The sequence below is a fragment of the Lissotriton helveticus genome, chromosome 5_1 (assembly GCF_964261635.1).
Source record: "Lissotriton helveticus chromosome 5_1, aLisHel1.1, whole genome shotgun sequence".
Taxonomy (NCBI): Eukaryota; Metazoa; Chordata; class Amphibia; order Caudata; family Salamandridae; genus Lissotriton; species Lissotriton helveticus.
The window spans coordinates 436,271,791-436,295,538 of NC_136065.1; the positions used below are offsets into that span (position 1 = coordinate 436,271,791).

Sequence of the window (23,748 nt, forward strand, 5' to 3'; positions counted from 1 at the left end):
CCATCTCAGTCACCTGCTGCAGTACCACCACCACCACCCCATATGGACAGGGCCACCCCTGCAGCCACAGGTGCCCAGCAACCACCCCAACTGACACCCACGGCAGTGGTACAGGCCACACCACCCGCAGCTAGGAGGCATAGGAGGCGCACAGCCGCAGTCAGATCGCAGTCCAGCGGACTGACGCGCCAGCAGCGTGACGCCTCAACACGCGCCGGCAGGGCTGTCCATGTACGGGATCCTGGCCTGGCCATTGAACGCCGCATGCTCGCGGTACATCTGACGCAGGTGCGTCACCTGGCAGCCATTCATCTGCAGCTGCAGAACACAGCGCAAAATGTTGGACAGCTGACCGCAGCTGTTCGAGAGAATAGCCATATCCTGGTATCCCAGCAGGATATCACCCGCCGCCGCCACCGCCAGCTGCTGACCCGCCTGTCAGCCTACACCAGGTCCAATTACATCATTGGCAATGCAACCTCACAACTTTCCCGCCGGTCACTTGCAATGCAGGTGCAAATGGTCCAGTGTTGCCAGGACATTGCCAGGGCACTGGATCAGGTGACAGCAGCAGTGCATAGTCTGCAGCCAACTGCCCATGGTGAACCAGGGGGTGGTGATGATGCCAGCGAGGGCACGTCAAGCCACAGCAGCATGTCCTTGCCGCCGTTGACTGAACGCCGCCGCAGCAGCAGGCCCACTGCAGCATCACGGGCCAACACTGTCATTGAGGACACGGAGAGGCGACTGGAAGCGTCAGGACGGAGGCGCCAGTGACACTTTTCACTCTGCCTGCAGGGCCATGTTGAATCTAGAAGCAAGCCCTCTACCCCTGCATGGGGACGTATGACGCAATACTGTTCTCATGTGAAATCATGGACAACAAAGGCCACATTATTGTGAATAAACAAAAAGAATTTATGGTCTCACGTAAATCCGACTCATTTCATTATTACATTTGTCATGCATGAGTGCAGTATTGTGTGAGGGGAATGGGTGCACTAGAAACAGTTAATAGTGATGTGGTTGCGGCACCTGTGTCCTTCTGCAGGATTCTCCCCGCGTGCATGACGCACATGTGCAGGTGGGCGGTTGTCCCCTTCCGACTCACTGCCAGAGATCTCGACAGGTATCCTGCGCTTGGTAGCAATGTTGTGGAGTATTGCACACACGGCCACGATGCGGCAGCAGACCTCAGGCTCGTATTTGAGGGCCCCACGAGTCTTGTGAAGTATGCGGAATCGGCTCTTCAAAAGGCCAAATGTCCTCTCAATGCAATTTCTTGTGCGTATGTGTGCAGCTTTGTAATGCCGTTGCTGTGGTGTTGCAGGGTTGAGGTATGGGGTGAGGAGGTACTCACAGAGACCGTAGGCGCTGTCACCTGAATGAAAGACGCACAGGTTGAGTGCATGTTCTGCGCAGCTACATGATCACAGTGTACTATTCGGGGGCATGTGTACTTACCTAGTAGGTGTCCTTCGCCAAAGTCTCCCCTGGCCAGTCGTGTGTGAATGCCGCTGTGCCGGAGTATGAAGGAGTCATGTGTGCTCCCCGGGTATTGTGCCACTATGTCCGTGATGAAAGTCTTAGCGTTGCACACCATCTGGATATTGAGGGAGTGGTAGGACTTGCGGTTGCGGTACATGTATTCCGTTTGTGCTGGTGGGCAGATGTGGATGTGGGTTCAGTCAATGCATCCTATTACATGTGGGAATTGCACAATGTTGTAGAAATGAAGCTTGGTCTCATTCAAGTCCTGTTGGGTGGTCGAGAATGAGATGTAGTGGTGTAGCAGGGTCAGCATTGCCTCCAGGAAACTCCTTAGGTAGCGGGACATGGCGCTCTGGGATAACCCCCCTGCAACAGCGACTATCCCCTGGATGCTTCCGGAGGCCAGTAGGTGCAGGCTGCACAAGACCTGGACATGGTGGGCACGGCATTGGTCCTCCTTGTTGGGTGCTGCATCAGGGGATCTAGGTTCCGGATCAGCTTGATGATCATTGCCCCATTCAGGCGGTACTTAGAGTAAATTTGCTCCGCAGGTTGGCCCAGATGGGTGATCCGCTGGCGGAATATTTGGTCCTGGATCCTGCGTCTGTTCCGTGCTGCAGCCTGGAGCCTTCGCCGCCTGACCACCATGTAGAGTCCTGGCATTGTGAGAGTCCTCATGCTCCTACTGTGTTTCCTTAACCACATCGATGCTCGATGAGTTCCAGCCCTGTGCTGGAATATGCAAAAACCCATTATTCATGACGAGCTGGGCTCGTCATGAGCGTGCTGGGAGGCTACTGCATGACGAGCCCAGCTCGTCATGAGTGTGGAAGGGGTTAAGTGTGTTTGATCAGGACTGCACCTGTGGCTAGTTTGAATTTTTTTTCTCTTTATTTTTTTTTTCCTTCATGGTTACCACCTGCTTTTGGTTCTCCTTAAATTGCGCGTCGCAAATAGCGATTTTCAGCTTTTTCGCAATTTGCAAGTTTTCATGAATTGCGTTAGCGAATATTTTGCGAGATCGCAAAATAAATCACAGAAGCCATGGATTCTCGCTATTTCCGATTCGCTATAGGGGTTCCTCCTAGATTCTGCGATTTATTTTGCGAATTCGCTATTTATTTTTTGCGATTTCGCAATTTCTGTGTTTTTCACATCATGAATTGCTTTCCTGTTAATTGCGATCGCAATAGCTAATTCGCAGCTATTGCGATCACAATTTTGCTTGATGAATCTGGCTGTTAAACTGTGAGGCACAATGCAACCATGGGCCTTCCCTAACAGAGCAAAGGTTGATACACAAGTTACGATGTGAGTCTACATTGGCACACCATGGCCAGGGGCTTGGTCCGAAATGGGGGGGGGGGTTGAACATCAGATTTTCCATCAATCATGCTGGTATTTAATGGTAAAATACATTATAGAACAAGGAGGAGTTTAAGGGACATTGGAAAGGGAGAGGAATGCAGAATGGAAGGGTTACTAAGTTACAGAAAACACAAGATTTTGTAAAAATAACTAACATTTTGAAGACTTTCAAGACGGAGAGAGGGAAAATTATATGTGCGTTTTTGTCTGTGAATATGTAAAACTCTATGGACAATCCAGCAGACACTTCACCATACCCATCTGAAACTACTTGTACCCAACTATTTATCAGAAAATATGTTTATGGGGGGGGGGTGTAACATCCCCTGAAGCTATGCCCCTGACCATGGGTAGATTGGACACTATGTGACCTTTAGAAAAAGCAGTTGGTGATATATGACACCAGTTTCTTTGAACTTGCATTCAGTGCTCAAAATGCCCGAACGACAAGGCACCACGAGACTACCTAAATAGTACAACCCCAATAATCATTAAAAGTTAGACAAATGCCTCATATTATAAATTTTCCTTGCCTGCTAGCTCACGATCTCAATATGACGCTCTTTATCCCATCCTCGTCTCATACCTTGCATCTCTGCCAGATTCTCAATCCATCCCCCTTTCTCACCGTCCCATAGCCTCAGTTCTGGACTCTTCCCCCTCGGCTTCCTTTTTATACCGCTCACTTCAAGTTCCCATAGACAGAACCAAGACGAAGGTCGGATTGGCCTGGGAGCAGGACTTTTCCTCAGTTTGGCCTATTGCCCTTTGGGACAAAATCTGGACTAAGATACATAGGACCTCTAGAGCTGCCAACACGACCCAAACTCTTTTCTTTCTCTATAATCGCTCTCTCTTTACTCCCACAACGCTGTCCTCTTTCTCAGCGGATACCCCTTCCACTTGCTGGTCTTGCCCATGCCCTGTAGCAACTCTTTTTCATATGCTTTTCGAATGCCCCTCCACTCTCCATTTTTGGAATCTGGTTTGGTTACATCTTCAGAAGATTTTCCATTTCTCCACTCCCTTCTCACCTACTCATGTTTTTCTGGGCTCCCTATCTCCAGCACTTCCCCAAGGACGCTCTCACTACCATCTCATGGATCTCTTTCTGGCTGTTGCCTTCCACCACATCACTTCTAACTGGAAGCAGGCCTCCTCCATTTCCTTTAAGTCGTGGTGGAATGCAATCTGTTTTCATCATAGAATAGATACTAACTTTGTCTCCCCTATCTCGCTGGCCATAAAAAGAGACCTTCTCTGGCTTCCATTGTCTGACTACCTCTCCTCCACCTCCCCCTCTTCCATTACCTTTGATGCTCATTCTCTCGAGGTCCGCAAACCACCCTGAATTATATAGTCCCTTACAGTGTCCGAATATTGATTTATGCGATTTATGTTTTCTTTTTTCTGCTTACTTTTCATATTTTTGAGATAATGCTTGTTTTATTGCTTTGCTTTTTTTATCCAATGTTATGATTCCCCTTTTTCTCCCTCCCCCCCCCTCCCCCTCTTTTTGATGATATTTGATTGCCTCTCCTTTGATTGTTCTTTTCATTTTCCTGTTTCTTCATGGTCCCCCGATTCCATGATTTTTTCCTTTGTACTTCATATATTTCAATAAACTCAAACTTAAAAAAGTTAGACAAATGCCTCATATTATAAATAAGGTTTTGTCTCTAACGATCATCAGGTAAGCAAGTATTGCAGCGGTGGTGCAAATATTTCACTACTGTTGAAGTTGATGACATCACCCTCAAACCTGCTAATGAGAAAGCTCTCAACTCACCCGAAATTCTGCAGTGTAGTGATGATATGGCTGTTCCCCCTCCTGTATGGACCACACCACTCAACCATCAACAAGTTCCTTCAAGAGAGGACACAACAAAGAACCATAGCCTGTTAAAGGGGAATCAGACGTTACAAAGCATGCATTACAATGCATGCTTTTACCATGCATGCCATTACAATGAAAATGGCTTGCTGTAGGGGGTAAAAGGTGTTGAATTGAACTCCAACACCTTCCCTACTGTTCCACAGACTGGAGTTGGAATAGTAAATTATAGTATTGCAACATCCAGGGCATCCCCAACAGCAAGTTGGGGTAAAAAAGTGCGTTGTATTGGCATGCGGGATTAAAGCATGAGTTGTAACGTCCTACGACCCTGATAAAGCACCAGTACGGTGCGGATGATGGGTAGGAACTTGAACGCTATAAACTCAAGTGCTTCCTGGTTGAGCTATGTAGCCCCACACTTTTCTGTGATAGAGACACCATATGCATAGTACCAAGTGTACATCAACAAGACTGCCCTCAAACACAACACTCCACACATAAGTCACACGACAACCCCATGCTCTAAGGATCATGCATCAAAACATTCAAGCACGGTCTTTCGGGCCTACATTAGTGGTAGTATTTGGTTATACAAATGCTGAAAACATATAAATACATTTAAAACTGGTGGTAGATGAGATCAGACGAGCTGTCCAGGTTCAATGTTATCCTGATATAATGTACTTTAACCCTTGCTCACAGTGGAAGCTTTGGTTTCCTGGACATAGTTCAGCCCTCCCTTGGGCAATATCTTTTAAATCCCCTTAATATATTCACAAGTGCCATGTCAAAGTTCTTGAACAGTTACCCCTTAAATGACTTTATGGTTATTTATGTGTCTATGCCTCTCGATCTCATCTCTGTGTAGTTGTTGCCCCTCTGCTTCTGCACTCAAAAAGCCCACAGAGTAAAGAGTTTAACCTCAAGTGAAGTTTTCATGTAGAAAGGTGACTGAAACGGCAAATGATGTATCTGTACTCATGTGGTAGTTGTTGCACCCAACGGTGCTTGTGCTCACATCCGGTCTCTGGTGTCACGAGACCTTCAGTGTAATTGCATTGTATTTATTTGCAATTCTTTCAGAAGCACTGTACAGAGTGTCAACAGTAGAATATGTAATTTTTGGAGGAATGGTTACATTTAAAGTTGGTGACAAAGTGTGACCGCGTGAGCGCAAGCATCAATTTGTTAGGAAGAACAGCGTGTACTGTACACTGAACGTATCACCTCTGGACTCGCACAGCACAAAGTTACCAGTTGACCAGTTGGAAATTGTAGAGGACATCTGACTCACTGTTAAAACTTAGGAAGCCAGAACAACATCAGGCTCGAGGACAATAAGTGTAAACAAAGAGCTAAGTCTTCGCAAGCTACACACTCACTATTGGAACTCCATCCTCCCCACGCACGAGGATGCGTGCCTGAGCCCTGCGGCTCTTTAGATAATATTTGCAAACCAGTCTCCTAAAGCCAGTGGGACTCAAAAGATACAATACCCTGGTCTGTGTCCTTACAACTCCTCAGCGTGTCATGGGCTCGCAGAACTTCAGTACTGTGATGCGAATATGACACTTTACAACGCACGTGTTACAACGCGTGTCATTACAACAATTTTTTTACATCGCAAAATCCATTACAGCGCATGTCGTTACAATGCATGTCGTTACAGCGCATAAAACATTACAACGCAATTACTCCGCCGGGGTGTTACTTTGGACTATGCGATGTAATGACATGCGATGTAATAGATATTGCGTTGTAAAACATTTGTTGTAATGACACGCGTTGTAAATGATGTTTCCCCTGTGATGCATGACAGAGAGCAACGCCTGCGTCCTGCAAGAGCAGTTTGCTGGCTGGGCCGCCAAACCATAAATGTGGCCCATAATCTGAAACTCACTCCATTCCGCCCGCTCAATTCTATGACTGCTGCATGCACTTATATCTCTTCGTGTGCTTGCACTTACCTTTGTTTTCTCCCTCACGCTTTTTAAAAGACTACTGCGCACCAAAGAATTCCTGTACATTGGAAAGACCTAGGAGTGAGAGGTTGGCATAAAACTTGGCTCCACTTTTAAAACAAAGATTATCACTACTAGCCGTAAAGGGTATACAACCTTTACAACGCAACTTTTACAACGCACTACCATTACAACGAAACTTTTACAACGCAACATCCATTACAACGCATGCATTTACAACGCAGTCATTACAACGCATGACACTACAACGCACACCACTACAACACAGTCATTACAACGCATACCATTACAACGCATAGCATTACAACACATTATACCCTTACACTATCCAACACTTACCCTACTGTTGCACCCCCTGGAGTTAGAATAGCAATTTTTACCCCTACACTATCCAGCACTTACCCTACTGTTGCACCCCCTGGAGTTAGAATAGTAATTTTTACCCCTACACTATCCAACACTTACCCTACTGTTGCACCCCCTGGAGTTAGAATAGTAATTTTTACCCCTACACTATCCAACACTTACCTTACATGCAATGCAATGTAATGCGTTGTAATGGTATGCGTTGTAAATGTAGTATGCGTTGTAGTGGAATGCGTTGTAAAAGTAGTTTCAAAGAATTTGTTGTAATGGTATGCGTTGTAATGGATGTTGCGGTGTAAAAAATGCGTTGTAAAGGTAGGCGTTGTAAAAGTATGCGTTGTAATGTCATACATCCGCCGTAAAGCTATATTTTAAGCCATGTATAAAAGAAACGTGTTTTTCTAACTAGCCCAACTGAGAAAAGGAAACTTATGTGGGCGACGTTGAGAAATAAAGTTTAAAAAGGTTAATTTTGGGAGACTGAGACAGGTGCTTTATTGAATACAGATCCAAACGCAAAAACCTCTTTTAAATTATCTCACCGAGGCACAACACTGCTCCTTAAGAAACAAAGAGCCCTCGTTTTCTGATTACCCCATGAACCCACTCCTAGCCAGAATTTACCCTACGATGATTCGCTTGCAGAGCTGTGACGTAGAACGCTATTCTTTCATTCATTCATCCATTCATTCACTCATTCAATACATTTTGATTTCGAGTTCAAATGACCGCACAGAGGCTTTTGGTGCGTCAGAACAAACAGAGCATAATAATTCAACCAGCAACACAATTGAACAGAGAGGAAAAATAAAGGGAAAAACATACATTAGCAGGCAATGCTTAGATTGAAATGTACAATGTCCATCTAGACAGAATGCGTTTTTAGAGGCAGGACGCAATGCAGTCAACCAGTAGCCGCCTATAAGGAAGAGAAATATGAATGAAATATAAACTACATCATGAAAACATACCAGCTGCCATAGTAAGGGGCGGTCATGAGCGAAATCAACAAACACTTTGGGGCCATTTATGAGGTCTTGACGCTGGGCAGAGCCACAAGGAATCTTACTGCGCTGCCCTACGTCAAAACAAAAGGGCAGTAATGCGCCCTATCTAAGAGACAGGGCGCATTCCTGTCCTTTTCCCCTGTGCTGGTGCACAATGGGCTGCCACGCACCAGTGCACCATGGTGAAAGGGTGCCGGTGTTGCGGGGCTGATTTATTTTGTGCAGGAAAGGACACCTTCCTGCACAAAATCAATCAGTTCAGGCGATGTCCTCTTTCTATGTGTGCTGCAGAATGCATCACACAAAAAGAGGGAAAAACGAGGAGAAATAAGGATATTTACAAGGCCGTGAAAAGCCACGTAGAGTGGATTTCCGTGAACTTGTACACATGCCGGGGTACTTTGCCACACCGGAACGTCAAAAAAGTGACATTACGGTGGCGCCAAAGTGCTCATAAATGAGACCCTGTGTGTTTTGTTTGGTGAGCTCAATGGAGAACTGACGTAATGCTGATTGAAAATCGGGGCAGCCAATTAAAGGGCTTCACCGTTCAAGGGGGAAATGATAATCACTTCATGCTGATGCACCGTTCTCATGGAAGAACACGTTCACCTTCACATCTACACTGCTCTTTGATTTTTTCCACAATTCCAAATTGTGTCATTATGTTTACGGTAGATTCCCAACACCGCAACCAATAGCAAAGCATTGTTCCTTTTGATTGATACCGACTCATTAACCCCTTCCACGCTGATGACGAGCTGGGCTCGTCATGGCGTAGCCTCCTCGCACGCTGATGACGAGCCCAGCTTGTCACGTAAAATGCGCTTTAAAAAATCTCAGCGTACGAGCGGAATTCCGCCCGCACGCATGCGGTTAAGGTCTTCAATCATTCAAATTAATAATTCCTGGCCCAACCCTTTCCATTCGCCAAGAAAAAAGCGTTCACCGTTGACTTCTTAGGGTTCTCGTCTTGATATTTCAGGCACATTAATTATGATAAAGTTCTGTGTATTATTCTTGGTCCTTTAGTGCTGGTATGTGATCCTTGCTGATCGGAATTTTGTCTTTTGCCCATCTAGAACTTGGCTGCAAGACCTAGGCATAGTCTTTTGCACTGGGGATAGAAATGTATGTTTCTGCTCAGTGAGTGCCTTGACAGAGGTACCCTTCAAGAAGCCAAGGGTACTCACTGAATAAGGCCAATACCTCCTCACTGTTGCTCCTCGTTCTAGTCCATGTGAATGAGGCGTACCCTTACATGCAGTTCCCTCCCAAGCCCAGTACCCATGGGAAGTCCTTTCTTTATTTCCACTACCAAGAAGCCCCACCCTGCCTCCAGCACTTCCGCTGTAACAAGCCAGTGTTATTGGTGCAATGCTGGAAGGGTGGACCAAGGATCACGTCTGCAAGCAGGAGCTCCTGATCTGGAGGGATGAAGAGATTACCAGGAAGTAATAGTTCATTTTCTCCACTCTCTCTGGCTTCATTCTCTTCCTGGACACTGACTGAAAGGAGATTAGCTGAGACCCATGGATTGCACAGGGCTTTCTTTCCAAGGATGCCTTGATAGTATCGGACATCTTCTCTACCTCATCTTTGGTCCTCACGTTTTTCCCTTCCCTGGACTTCCGCCAAAGGCCTATGGTCCTCATAGAATTGATGCAGTGGGGTACGCTGGGTATTGTCTACTACAATACAGGGGTGTAACAGAGGACCCCGCAGCCTCGTGGTGAGGTGAATATTCCAGGTTACTCCATCCAGAAGGGCCTTCGCGGCAGGATGCTTGCAGTTACAGTAAATCACTCAGGAAACAGACAACACGGTGTTTTCTCCAGCAGAAAGTTACAAACTTGCAACATTGTTGATTGAATGTTGGGAGTTCAGAGGGGCCCAGCACAATAAGGGCTCATGGGGGGGGGGGGAGGGAGCGAGTGAGAGAGAGTGTGAGAGAGAGAGAGAGAGAGAGAGAGAGAGACGTAGAGCTGTAGAGCTGAGGCTTGACTGTAACAAGGACCTTGCAGGGCCCGATAGGAAGTGGGCACTCGCTGTTCACTGGTCCTAAGTTGCAAAGCAAAAAGATGGAGGGCTCCAGCTGCTAAACTGAGCCTGCACTAAGAAGTCAGGGCTTGAGGGTCTTCTTCATGGCTGCCTGTAACCTGTCACGGAAGGGGCATATCACAAAGCCTTGCATCTCCTGCAGGGCAGGGGGGGCTAACCCTTCAGGGGCCCCCAATCCTTTAGAGGGGATCCCTGTCAGCCCAAAGCAAATGAATATCTGTGAGATATGGGCAACTCAAGGGCCCCTCATATTTTGAAGGGGGCCCCTATCATTTTGCGTTATGTCTTAGGTACAATTCAGTGATTTTCTCTGTTGAGAGGAGACAAGAATAAGACAAACTTTTAGTTGATCCATCAAACAGGGACTGATTTTGTTTGGGTACAGATGGAAAAGTGCCCCACACTTCTAAGGCTCTTCTTTCCTTGATCTCAGCTATTCGTGTCCAGGACTGACGGTTTCCTCCGCTCCCTTTTCTCAAATATCTCTTAAATATCCTAAAACTTCTTTAGACCTTCTTACTTCATCTCACTTCCCTTCGATCCCTCCGCCTCTTTGTGCAGCGTGGGCAGACTCTTTGCAGGCTGATGGACGACGCTGACTGTGGCCGGTCCGCGGTCCCAATTGCAAAGCAGACGAGTCTGCTAGCTGCACCATTAGAGTGCAACCTCCTGACACCACAATAGCTCCTGCTGCACTCTCCTACCTTCTGCAATACCCATTCATTCATGCATTCATTCATTCCATCACACTAAAACAATCACATAGGACTGTACCTCGCCAACAGTCAACATTGTATCCAGATATGGGGACATTTAATCGATTTTATGAGCACTACAACACACAGACATCTGGAGCATTCGGGTCAGCAAGATTTATTATCATTGAACAGAAGGGAAGATGCATGAAACGTACAGCCTTCTTGCAATCAAAACCATTTCACAAGTCCAATTTTTATTTGACTCTCCTTTAACACTGCTGGGACTAAAATATACTGCATTTGTAGTACAACAGTGAGATGTGGGCAGTTGTGTGAGACTGCGTTTTTCCATCGCTTGCCTCATACTTCTGGGCACAAGAACAATTGAGTCAGGATAAGGTTTTGCGTGGACAGATGCCATGAAAGTGAGGAAATCATTCGCCCCATCATTCTATTAGCACATATAACGCGCCGGATCCTTATCATGATCATTCATCCCAAATTAAACAACAAGCCAAAGACGCCAGACTGCAGTTGTCGACTGCCCCTCATGAAGAAATGTCTCCTTTGTGTCGTTTCGGTGCGATTTGATGTTGACACTTTAACAGTGCTAAACTATGTAGTGTGTGCACTCCTTTTTTTTCATCACAGCTTCCTCTTGGTTCTGGCAGCTGTGTTTGGGACAAGGGAGGAAAGGAAGGCTCGAAGAACCTTGAATGGTGATATAGAGAGGGAACAGGCGTGGATGTGACTTTAATAAAGCCTAGTCCTTCCCAAGTGGGCAGAGGTTTCTTGGGTGTGCTCTTCTCTTTGAAGCCACACCCACCCACCAGTTATGAAGAAGAGTTTTCATCCAATTCCCAGGAACAGAAGGCTTGTGCTGACTCTAGGGACCACATTTATCAAACCTTCATGAAGCGCAGCAAGCTACCTGCGCTGCATGAAGGGGCAGGAATGCCCCGCATTTAAAATTATATGGCACACCCCTGTTCTTTTCTTGCGCTGGCGCACAAGCTGCTGCCTAGCGCCAATGCAGGCACCCTTGCGCCTTGGTGCAAGGGTGCCCACGTTGCAGACAGGATTGTTGATGTGCAGAGACGGACATCTTACTGTATAATAACAATCCCCTGATGCATTTTCATCTTTCTATGTGTGCTTCAGAACGCAGCACAGATAGAAAGAGGAAAAAACAATTAAGATATTTCTCCTTGTTACGCTTCACCTGGGGAGGCGCAGCATTTTGACGCATTCCCTGGTCTACCAGTAATGGTGAATCTGGGAATAGGCCAAAATCCATGGGAACACCCACACTCCACCCATGGAAAGCTTCCCAGGGGTAGAGTAACCCAATGGAGCAATAATAATAATTGCAACATGAATGGCAGTGGCAAAAAATACACCTCTGTACTGTTTACCAAAAGTCCAGTATAAGGATCTGTAAATGGGCATGCTCAATGTACAACACTGTGCCACTCACCCAGTGTTTGGAAAATACTTTTCCCCACACACTTCTCCGTTTGAAGTAAGACGCGCTTCTACATGCCTGGCTCTGTAGAGCAGGAACCCTGATGCTGTACCACTATTTTCACTAATGAAGTTTTGGGCTCGTTCCACTTCAATACGAGCTTTTCTGTCTTTTTGACTATCTACGCATCACAAGAGCTCATACTTGAAAATTGGACAGACTGAACTTTAGTTACTTTTAAAAGCGCTGACTATATTTTATAACTTTCGATATTGGAAAGTGTTTTGAAGTCCTACTTTGCAGCTAAAAAACCTAAGTATCTGGCTCATCATTACTGCTGTGGTATATCCCGTACTATTGAGGGATCACGAGGATTCATGCTCCGATTATTTCAACTGTTTTTCGAGCCTTGAAAAAGTCATCTACATGACGAAACACGTGTCAGTTGTCTGCATTAACAACATTTACTCTGTGTCAACATAAGAATTATCAAGCAATGCAGAGCCACGCAAGGTGGCCTTGCGTGACTTGATAAATCTAACTTAGTAGTTGCATCACCCTTGTGCTCCATTGCGTGGTGCAAGTGCAACACAACTGCTTGATAAATCTGCCCCCAGATTTGGGTTCCCAGGACCTCTGCTTTCAGGGTTTCTGTTTTGGCCCTAGGAGGCCATGTACTCCATTTTACATTTAAATCCACCCGCCAGATTGAGAGCACATATCCTAAACTTGTGTAGAGGGCCAAAGAGACCCAGTACCAATTTTCTCTTTTATTCTAAACACAAACTTAGGGAGACATTCATTACCTCTTTCAATTTCTATAACACATTTTATTCGTATTATTACAATTTTTCAGATGCCAAAGTTTCACAAACAAAGTTGGAGTACTGCAAAATGTCACTGAATTTTTATAAATGTTAACACCATGCAATTCCCTGAAACCCCTTCCATTGGCCAATGTTCCCTTCTATTGGAGAGGAATGTTCAGCAGAGTGTATGAAAGAAAAAGATGTACACAGATGGAGGGAGGGAGAGATCGAATACAATAGAATGGCATTTGTAGAGCACACGGTTACTACTGAGAGAGCGTATTGGGGCTAACAGCTGAAGTATTGGTGCTAACAGCTGGACTACCCTAAAGAACAGAATGGAGCTAACCCTTAAACAGGTGGGTCTTTCGGCCTTTTCTGAAGAGCTTTTCTGAGGGTGCAGGGCGAAGGTTGAAGGGAGCTTAGTTGTCAAGAAGGTGTAGGACCTCCCACTGTGTTGCGCCCTATGGATCCTCTGATATGCAGAAGCATCTGGACGTTAGACTTGAGGTATCTGCTTTGGTGGTAGGGCTTGAGCCTGCATCTAAGGTATAGAGGTCACTTGTTCTCCAAGGCTTTACACATACAAATTAGCGCCTTGAATTCGATCCGACTGTTCACAGTGAGCCAGTGGAGCTGGCGAAGATATATAGACACCGACTGCCGAATCGGGATCTGGAGAATAAGGCAGGCTGCGGCATTCTGTATAATCTGCAGCTGTTGCAGAGGGTGAGCCAGCAATCCCATGTAAAGACTGTTGGCTTAGTTCAATTTAGTGGTGACAAGATCATGGACCACAGTCTTACGCAAAGTCACAGATAACAAGTGTAGCATCCTTCTGAGAGAGTTCAGAGTAGCAAAATAGCTAGCCGAGACTGCTTTGACCTGCCGTTCAAACGATAGGGCTGAGTAGAATTTGATGGCCAAATTCCTAACACTGGCCGATTGCACAGGGGGAGCCCCCAACTCGGGTGTCCACCAGCACAGAGGGTCAAGGATTGTACTTGTGCCAAAAAATTGAATATCCGTTTTATTGGAATTTAGTTTGAGACAACTATTGCCCTTCCAGTCACATACTGCTTTGAGGCAGTCCTTGAGTGACTTAAGAGCATCAGAGGCTCCTTTCTGGAAAGAAAGCATCAGCTGCATATCGTTGATGTATGAAATTATCCTCAGACCCAGCTCTTCTACTAGCTTGGCAGAGCCCTGCGGAACCTCATACTTGAGCCATCTAGGGTCTGAGCAAAGGGAGAAAGGAATACCGCCTGACACCTCTCCTCCAGGTACGATTTGATCCATGCCAACGCATTCCCTTAAATTCCAATCCTGTCTAGTTTGGTCAGCAGGATGGGATGCAAGACCATGTCAAATGCTGATGACAGGTCTAAAAGAATGACCATTGCAGATGCACTCAGTTCAAGATTGAGTTTGATTAATTTTGCAAACTCCAGTAAGCCGGACTCAGTACTGTATCCAGTCCGAAAGCCAGACTGTGTATCATGAAGGAGGGCATTCGATTCAAGGGACAGGCAAATCTGCTTATTGGCCGTCTTCTTCCACATGTTGACTGGTTCCTGAAAGAGGGAAATCGGTCTAAAGTTACTGAGTAACAAAGGGTCTGTGTTAGGTTTTTTAGCAGTGGAAGTAGGAGGTCCTGTTTCCACCTCTTGTGGTCCATTGCAGACTCCAAGGAGGAGTTCACGAGTTTGCTGAGGATTGGATTGATGACAGGCAGGACTGACTTCAGTATATCAGGCAGGCAGCAGTCCCGATGTGATCCAGACTCAGTTAGCCAGGAGCATAACCAAATCTTCAGGGGGAATGGGCTCAAAATCCTCAGCACCAGTCGAAAAGACAGTGCCTTCACTGGGCGGTCTACTGCTAAACCCTGTTTCGGACATTGATCATAGATTATTTTGATTTTGTTCACAAAGAAATCCGCAAGCTCCTCACACAGAAGTGTTGAGGGTGTATGAGAGCTTTTAATCACCCTAGGGGAGAGGAAGGCGTTAACAGTGCCGAAAATGGCCCTAGGTTTGTTAGCAGCCAATAGAGCGTGTGAGAGAGATGGCAGGAGAATTAGAGAATCTATGATGAATGAAACCTGTGCACTGAGCCGCACCTCTTCTGTGCTTGAGGGAGTCTTGCGCAGCCGTTGCTTGTGATATACTTTTTTGTGTTTTAGTGAAGCATGAGCTGCTGCTGCCCATACTACAACGCACCCGTCATATCTGTGTCAATGTGTGTGTGTGTTTGTGTGTGTGTGTGTACTTGATTTGCTGCCACTTGTTCTGTATGTTAGCACATCCACACTGGTGTTGCCTGTACAATACTTGTTCTGTCACTGGTGCTGCCTATATAGTAACTGCTATGTGTGTGAAACAGGAGCTACTATTTGCAATGCTGGTGTCTCTTTTGTAGGGTGTCAGCCTGTGTGTTTGTCTGAGACAAGCACTACTAATGATGAAATTAAATGAAATGAAAACGGGTATTTAGTTAGTAGAGCGCACAGCTACTCAAACAAGAGTGTCCTGGCGCTTGTGCAGCGATAAGAGAGGAGTGGAAGGGCCAGTATTTTATTGAAACAACCATGTCTTTAGGCACTTTCTAAAAGAAAGTAAGTAAGGGTCAAGCCTCAAAGATTCCGGCAGGTTGTTCCATAATTTTGCACCCAGGAAACCAGATGATCTGCCACCAGTACGAGTAAGACGTATTTTGGACAGAATGGCCAAATTAGTATTGGAGGATCATAAGGGTCTAGACGTTGAATACCGGTTGGCACGTTTATTAAGGTACACAGCACCAGCCTTGTGAAAAGCTTTAAAAAAGATGGTCAAGGCCTTAAAGTCAATACGCTCTTTAATGAGGAGCCGGTGCAAAGATTTAAGAACCAGGGTCATGCAGGTTCTAAGACTAGATCGCGTAATGGCTCTGGCAGCCGCATTTTGGATCACTTGCAGACGCTGGGTCAAACATTTAGGGATACCAAGATATAGACAATAGACATAGTCGAGCTTAAATGTCACAAGAGCCTGCACAACGATCCTTCTGCTCTCCACGGTAGGAGTGTCAAGAATGTTTTTAACATTCGGAAAAAACCGAAGCAAACACCTGAGAGGTGTTGAATCTGAGGATGCATCGACAATGATTTGTCAATGATTATTCCTAGATTTTTTACTTTCTCTTTTTCAACGGGCCGAGGTGGCAAATCCTTAGGCCACCGGGAGCTCCAGTCAGGTGTTTCGTGACCACCAAAGAAAACCACTTCCGTCTTATCCGGATTGCATTTCAGCTGGTTTACCTTGAGCCAATTAAAAACCTTCGAGAGGCAGGAATTAATCAATGCCCGATCAAAGTCAGAGCCTTTGTCACACAAGAAAATAAGCTGCATGTCTTCAGCGTAAGAGACAATTTTGGCGCCCGCTTCCTCCACCGAGGATGCTAAGGGAGAGAGGTAGATATTAAAAAGGGTTGGGCTAAGAATAGAGCCTTGAGGGACGACAACATTGATAGCAGAAACTGGAGAGAAGGGTGGAAGCCAAATGTCCTGAGATCTATTTTGCAAATAGGAAGACATCCACTTGAGGACGGGCCCACCAAGGCCAATGTTCTTAAGTCTATTTAAAAGCCTCTAATTGGCCGGATCGATCTGTTGGATCCGCGTTAGTCTTCTTTAACAAGGGAAAAATCTTCACATGCTTCCATGATTTAGGCATTATTCCAGTGGAAAGGGAAGTATTAAAAAGCTGATAAGCAATCGGATTGATTGTAGAGGCAATCTGAGACAAAATATTAGCTGGACAGGGATCAGACTTGATACTTTGAAGAAGAGACAAAGATTCTTCTAGCCGAAGCTCAGGGAAAGTGAAATAGAGTGGAGGATCAGAAATGTGGGAGTTACAGTTAGCATTATTGTAAAAATTCAACTCGTCCTCAGTTATGTTAGAGAGTGCAAATTGGAGCAAGGAAACTTTCCTGTGAAAAAATTCGGCAATCTTCTTTGCCCATTCCTCTGTGCGAGGCCCTGCCGTAGCACAGGTTTTCGGAGAAGTAAAGGATTTGACTATCCTGAAAATTTCTTTGCTCATGTAATGGACATTATCGATTCTAGATTTATAAAAGTCGGTCTTGGCCCTTTTAATCAGAGTATGATAAGGCTTTAGGCTATCTTTATACACCTTCCTATCTTCGGGAAGGCAAAGTTTTTGCCACTTCCTTTCCTTTATTCTGCAGTTCGTTTTACTTTCCCTAAGGCGAGTACAATACCAGGGAGCCGGAGGGGTGACCTTCTCGGAGAACGGGAGATAGCCGGAGCAGCGGCCTCGATGTTGGAGCGAAGCCAACGGTCCAATTGGAGAGCATCCTGGTCAGCCGTGCACATCAGCCTACATAAGGAACAATTTAGGGCTTCTGCTACCGCAGGAATAGAAATCTTATGAATTGCCCTGTGAATGGAGGATAGTGGCTGGGGGAGCAACAGCGGCAAGGGTGATGTCAAAGTTAAGCAGAGCGTGGTCGGACCAGGTGATAGGAAGGGGAGAATTGGCCGTTAAATCTAAATTATGAAAAATGTGGTCCAAAGTATGACCCTTCACATGAGTAGCCAAGGAAATAACTGGGAGCAACTTAAAAGTATGCAACATTTCCATTTGAAGGTTAGCATGGGGATCTTTATCGTGATCCATGTGTATGTTAAAGTCCCTTAAAATAAGACAGTTATTGAATTTTAGGGCCAACGAAGAAGGGACTGAATTAAGTGAAGGAATAAAATTACTAATGGCACCCGAGGGCCTATATATCAGAAACCCAGCGAAGCTCTGTTGAGGGGAAATGATGCAACGAAAACGTAGAAACTCTGTGGACTCTACAGTTTTATAGTTTCAGTAGAGATTTGGGAACAATCTAAGTCATGCCTGAAAATTATTGCCACATCCCCCCTTTCCCCAATGATCTGTCTTTCCTAAGAATCTTATAACCCGTAGGGACAGCCATAGCAATAGTGGGGTTAGAGGCATCGGAAAGCCAGGTTTCAGTAAGAAACAACAAATCCAGTTTTTCATCAGCAAGTACATCATAAATGTGTGTAGCGTGTTTTTTGCAAGGAACGACAATTAACTAGGGCAGCCCTGATACCCCGTTTTAAAAAAAATGTTTCTGCCATCTTGATCACCACAGAGGATTTTAAGAGCTGGTGATTTGACGAGAGGAAGGGACCACCTACAATTCTTGCAACAAAAATCTGACAGTGAGCAGAAATCAGCAACACCGCATTGACCGCTAAATGTTTGAACACAATTCAATAAAGACTCCCTATTATATTGTATATCTTATATGATGCCGGGTCTATATCTGTTCTGTGTGTATGGGAATGTGGACAAACCATATAAACTTCAAGCCTGGCTCAGGCTAAATGGCTGACTCTGACCCAGTGATTGTTCAATGCAGATTGGTGAGCCAAATAACAGTCAAGTCTAGCATCCCAGGCTCTAACTTTTCCCTCCCAAATGCAGTTTTAAAAGACAAAAAAAGGCTAGACGCAAAACAGCTGAGACGACATTATTTGAATAGGTGCTTTTTAGGTCTCACCTGAGACAGTGCATGCGCTCTCGCTTGCAAGAGATATTGTACACAACAAGGGGCTTGGAGCCCGCCCATTGCTTAACATTAATTTGCTTTATTGTATCTCTTACGTGCTACCTCCAAATTGGACAGCACTTGCCGGCTTCACTTCCTCTTCTCTTGTGTGGAGTATGGGTCAAGCTCTGATCCATTTCTTTATAGTTGCCCTTCCTCTGGTTACACTCATATAGAGCTACTTTTGTTTCTCCCTTCCACTCCATTGCTTTTTGCCATTATCCCTCTTACCCTGTTGCTTGTTTCTTTTCCCTGAAGCTCTTCATTAGAGTGTATATTTTACCCAGCTGTCTCCCTTGTATACTTCTCTACCCTCCATGTCACTCTCAAGCAGACTGTGCTTCTATGCACGCTCAGTTTCACAGGATGTTAAGCCAACACCCGCACTCCAACCTTGCTCCCCAGTTCCAAAGTCAGCAGGTCTGGCTGTAACGCTATGCCCTTCAGCTACCCCCCTGGTTTTACAGCTTAGCCGGATCAATTGAATGTCTCTTTAATGGGTGTGCAATACTCACACTCTTCACAAATCCAACGCACAACTGTCTTTTTGACAAAAAGGGTGAAATGGGAGTACATTTACCTAAATTAGTTTGATGTATTATGTCAACCACATACCACCGTTATTCAGCTTTATGTTTGTTAGAGAGGATTCTTATACAATAAAAAAATATTCTCCAGGAAAGTGTTCTGGTGCTTCTTGGCTCTAGTTGTGTGTGACATCTATATAATCTAACCCTTCCAACATATTAATTTATGTCCAGAGCTGGGTTCCCATGACCCTTTTACCACCTCTCCACCTCTAAGAATCAAATGAGAACAATTTGCTTGTGTGAGCTTGAGTGAATGAGTGTGTAATAAGAAACCAGGAAGTGGAAGGTAGAGGGCCTAAAGCAAGATTCTGCAGAAAGCAGTCTGAATAGACTAATGCAGCCAATAAGAGGGAATGTGATACCGGCGCTCTTGCAAAAGTAAATGCAGCCATTCATCTGCACATGTATTTTGTGATATATTTGGATTTGCAGACATTTATAACTCACAATAGTGACAGCTTTTTATGTAAATTCAGAATTTCGAAATTGCTCACTTGTTTACTTGTTTTCTAGTCAAATATTGAGTGTAACGTGTGAGGAATTAATTATTGGACTATGCCTACTTGCTACGGAAGGGATACATAGCAAAGGGGCACAGGCATCATTTTCCTAGGGCTTACTGTTTATGCACCTGGAATAGCCTTCCCTAACCCTGGTCTCAGGGGCTATAAAAGAAGTCTTAGAAATATAATGTAAACATGTCTTTCTTTTACCATACCATACTATACAATACCAGGCCATACCATACTATACAAAGACAAGCCATACCATAACATACCATACCACGCTATATATTAGGACAGGCCATAACATACCATACCATTCTACACAGTATCAAGGCATACCATACATTATCATACCATACTATGCAATTGCAGGCCATAACATTCCATACTATACAAAGATAGGCCATACCATAACATACCATACTTTATTTAAAAACATGCCATATCATAACATGCCATACCATATGTTAGACCTGACATCCTTGGTGTGGTTCCCTATGACTTTTTGCCTTCAGATCTCCAGTTTTTGCTGACTTTGTTTTTGCTGGCTTTAGGACCCTGTGCACTTTACCACTGCCAACCAGTGCCAAAGTGCATGCGTTCTCTGCTATAAACATGGTAACATTGGCTTGTCCACAATTGGCATTGTTAATTTACTTATAAGTCCCAGGTTTGAAGTATCAGGGACATCAGGAATTTCCAACTCATCTACATACAGCACCTGGGCTCTGCCATCTGAATGTCTTGCTCTGCAAAAATGTGCCAATCTAGTCCTGGTCCCTTGGAAGTGGGTATTAAGTGCCGGAACTGCCAAAATCCACATATCACCACCGTTGCACTGCTTGGAACCGCGCATCTTCATCAACGCCGATGCATCACAGCAGCAGTGAGGATCAAGGACACTGCATCTCCATCAAAGCTGCTGCGAGCATCGAGGCAATCGCATCACCAATAACGCTGTACATCTCTTCCATTCCCGACACATATCTGAGCCTACATCCTAAGGACCAACGCTGATGCATCGCTTGCTTTGCTCCTTGCATCTCGTCCTTGACATCAACTTAACCGTGAGCAAAGGTACTGTTTAAGCGAGCCAAGACTGGTCCCTGTACTCCGCACGCGCTCCATTGCGGTCAGGCTGAACTTTTGAATTTGACCCTATCTAGCGCAACCAGATAGCCCCGGTGGCTTATTATGCTGTAAGAAGTACATTTCAGTTTATTCTTTAAAAATTCATAACTCCGGTTATACGTATTGCATTTTTATTCTTTTGGTCTTGTTTTGTTCAATACATTGAGCACTATTTTTACACCTATTTATGATATCTTTTTGTGATGCACAAATACTTAACACATTGCCTCTTAAGTTTAACACCTGACTGCTATGTGCAAAGCTACCAGAACGCGAACACAGGTACATTTAGGTTGTGTATCTGACTTACTCTGACTAGGATTGTGTTTCCTACTTGAACAGGATGCACACCTCTATCAACCAGAAAAACAATTTCTAATGCCATACTATACAATAACAAGGCATACCATACTTTATCATACCATACTATCCAATGACAGGCCATCCCATAACATACCGCAGAATACTCTACAATGACAGGTAATATCATACAATACCATGTGACAGGTCATGCCATACCATACTTTACCATGCTATTCTATACAATAGAAGGCCATATCATACCATACTAAACACTGACAGGCCATTGCATACTATACTATTACCATATCAAACTATACCATACTATTACGGGCCATACAATAAAATGCCATACCATACCATGACAGGCCTAACAATATCATAACATATCATACAACGTAACTAAGAAAAATATACAAAGCCAATACATTTTGCATAGGCGCAACCTATCGGCTTTGACCATGCTTATTTGCTGTATGTATCTGGGAGCCAAGCTGAGCTCTAACTAATATGTGTCTGCCACACTGAAGACCTGCGGGAGGTCAGAGTCCCTTTTGTCCTGTAATCAATGTAATTGCCATCACTGAGGTTCTGACTCTCTTAACCTATCAGACAGCACAGATGTCTGGTTTGCTAACAACATCTTGTGGACATTCAGAAAGCTTCCCTGGGAATGCTTCTGCCCATTACTTTCTAATGCCTTTGTGGTTTGTAACTCACAATTGCTTGCTTTCTACTTGCTGGTTGTATTTGTTTAAGGCTGCCCACCTTGAGTTTAAATCTTCCCTTGCCCAAACCCTATTTACTGCATCTTTCCATCAGTACTGAATTTCTGTAAACAGGCCTTTAAATCGTGTTCTTTTCTTGTCACATTTGCTGTGCATTCAAATGTAAGGCTCTGTCTTCCAGGGAGCTTGATGTTTACTTTTCTTTCTCGGCTTCAAAGTGAAACGATTTATGTGACAATCATGCTGGCTACTAGGGTGTGCTGTCCGAACCGATATTTGTTCCTAACACAAAAAAAATGTAAATGTCTGTAAATTAACTGTGCAGATGTTTCAACATATGGAAAGCATACTGTTATAAACTGTATGTTTGTGCAAATGTAATCGTCATTTTAATTGAAGATGTGCTATCTGAAATAGCAGTGCCCTGCCACACCATGCATACTCCCCTTTACCCCATTCCACCTTCCTCAGCATCACTCCACACTAGGCCACTCCACACTGCGTCACTCAACTATAATCTGCACCACTCTACACTACGCCACTTCACTCCACGTCACTAAAGTCTACTCTTCGCCACTCCACTCAAGGCCTCTCTACTCTACACCACTCTACTCTATGCCAATGCACTTTATTCTACACTACTCTGCACCACTGCACTCTTCACCACTGCACTGTATGCCAATCCACTATAAGCCACTCTAATCTACTCTGCACCACTGCACTCTATGACACTGCACTCTACAACACTCTACTCTATGCCACTGTGTTCTACTCCACTTAACTCTACTCTGAAACAATCTACTCACTCCACAGCACTCTTTGCCGCTCTACGCCATTCCACTCTATGCCGCTTCACTCTCTGCAACTGCACTCTACGCCACTCCACTGCTCTCTAAGCCAATGCACTCTACACCTCTTTATTCAAAACCAATACACTCTAGGTCACTCTACTCTATGTCATTCTAATCTATGCTGCATCACTGCACTCCACGACACTGCACTCTACACCACTCTACTCTATGTTGCTACACCATACATCAATCTACTCTGCACTACCTCACTGCATGCCACTATACTCTACTCTGCAAAACTTTACGCCAATGCACCCTACAACACTGGATTCTGTGACACTCTACTCTGCAAGACTACACTCTCCGCCACTGAACTTACCGCCACTCGACTCTATGCCACTGCACTCTTTGATACTGCACTCTACTCTGCACCACTCAACTCTACGGCACTCTACTACACTCTACACCAATACACTCTATGCCACTACACTCTATGCCACTCTACTCTGCATCACTCCACACCCCTCTAATCTATTCTGCACCGCTGCACTCCACACCATTCTACGCTAGACCACTGCAATATTCACCACCCTATACTCTAACCTGCACCACTCCACCCTACACCACTCCAGTCAATGCCACTTCACTCTACTCTGAGACAGTGCACTCTACCGCACTGCACTCTATGTCACTGCACTCTACACCACTCTACTCCACTCTGCGCCACTACACTCTACACCATTGCTCTCTATGCCTCTGCAATCTACTCGGCTCCATTCTACTCTACGTCACTGCACTCTATACCACTTTACCCAAAACCAATGCCCTCTATGGCAATCTACTCTTCACCCCTGTAATTTATGCCACTTCACTCTAGTCCACTCTACGACAGTTCGCTCAATGACACTACTCTCCAGGATATGGCGCTCTATCCAATAAACTCTACTCCACTCTATGCCACTCCACTCTATGCCACTCCACTCT

The 23,748-nt window shown here is 45.0% G+C and overlaps 1 protein-coding gene across 2 annotated transcripts in view; it reads right to left on the reverse strand.

The window, feature by feature from the left end:
- The window catches only part of SMIM1 (small integral membrane protein 1 (Vel blood group)), a 130,358-nt gene that overhangs the window by 87,599 nt on the left and 19,011 nt on the right, over positions 1–23,748 (reverse strand). Inside the window, exon 1 of one of the 2 annotated variants that reach the window (XM_078642636.1) lies at positions 4,649–4,740. The exons of the other annotated variant lie outside the window; for it this stretch is intronic. Within the exon in view, the coding sequence (XP_078498762.1) occupies positions 4,649–4,716 (68 nt within the window). The 5' untranslated portion in view covers positions 4,717–4,740. Of the gene's footprint in view, positions 1–4,648; positions 4,741–23,748 lie in introns of those variants that run through there. 2 annotated transcript variants of the gene reach the window in all.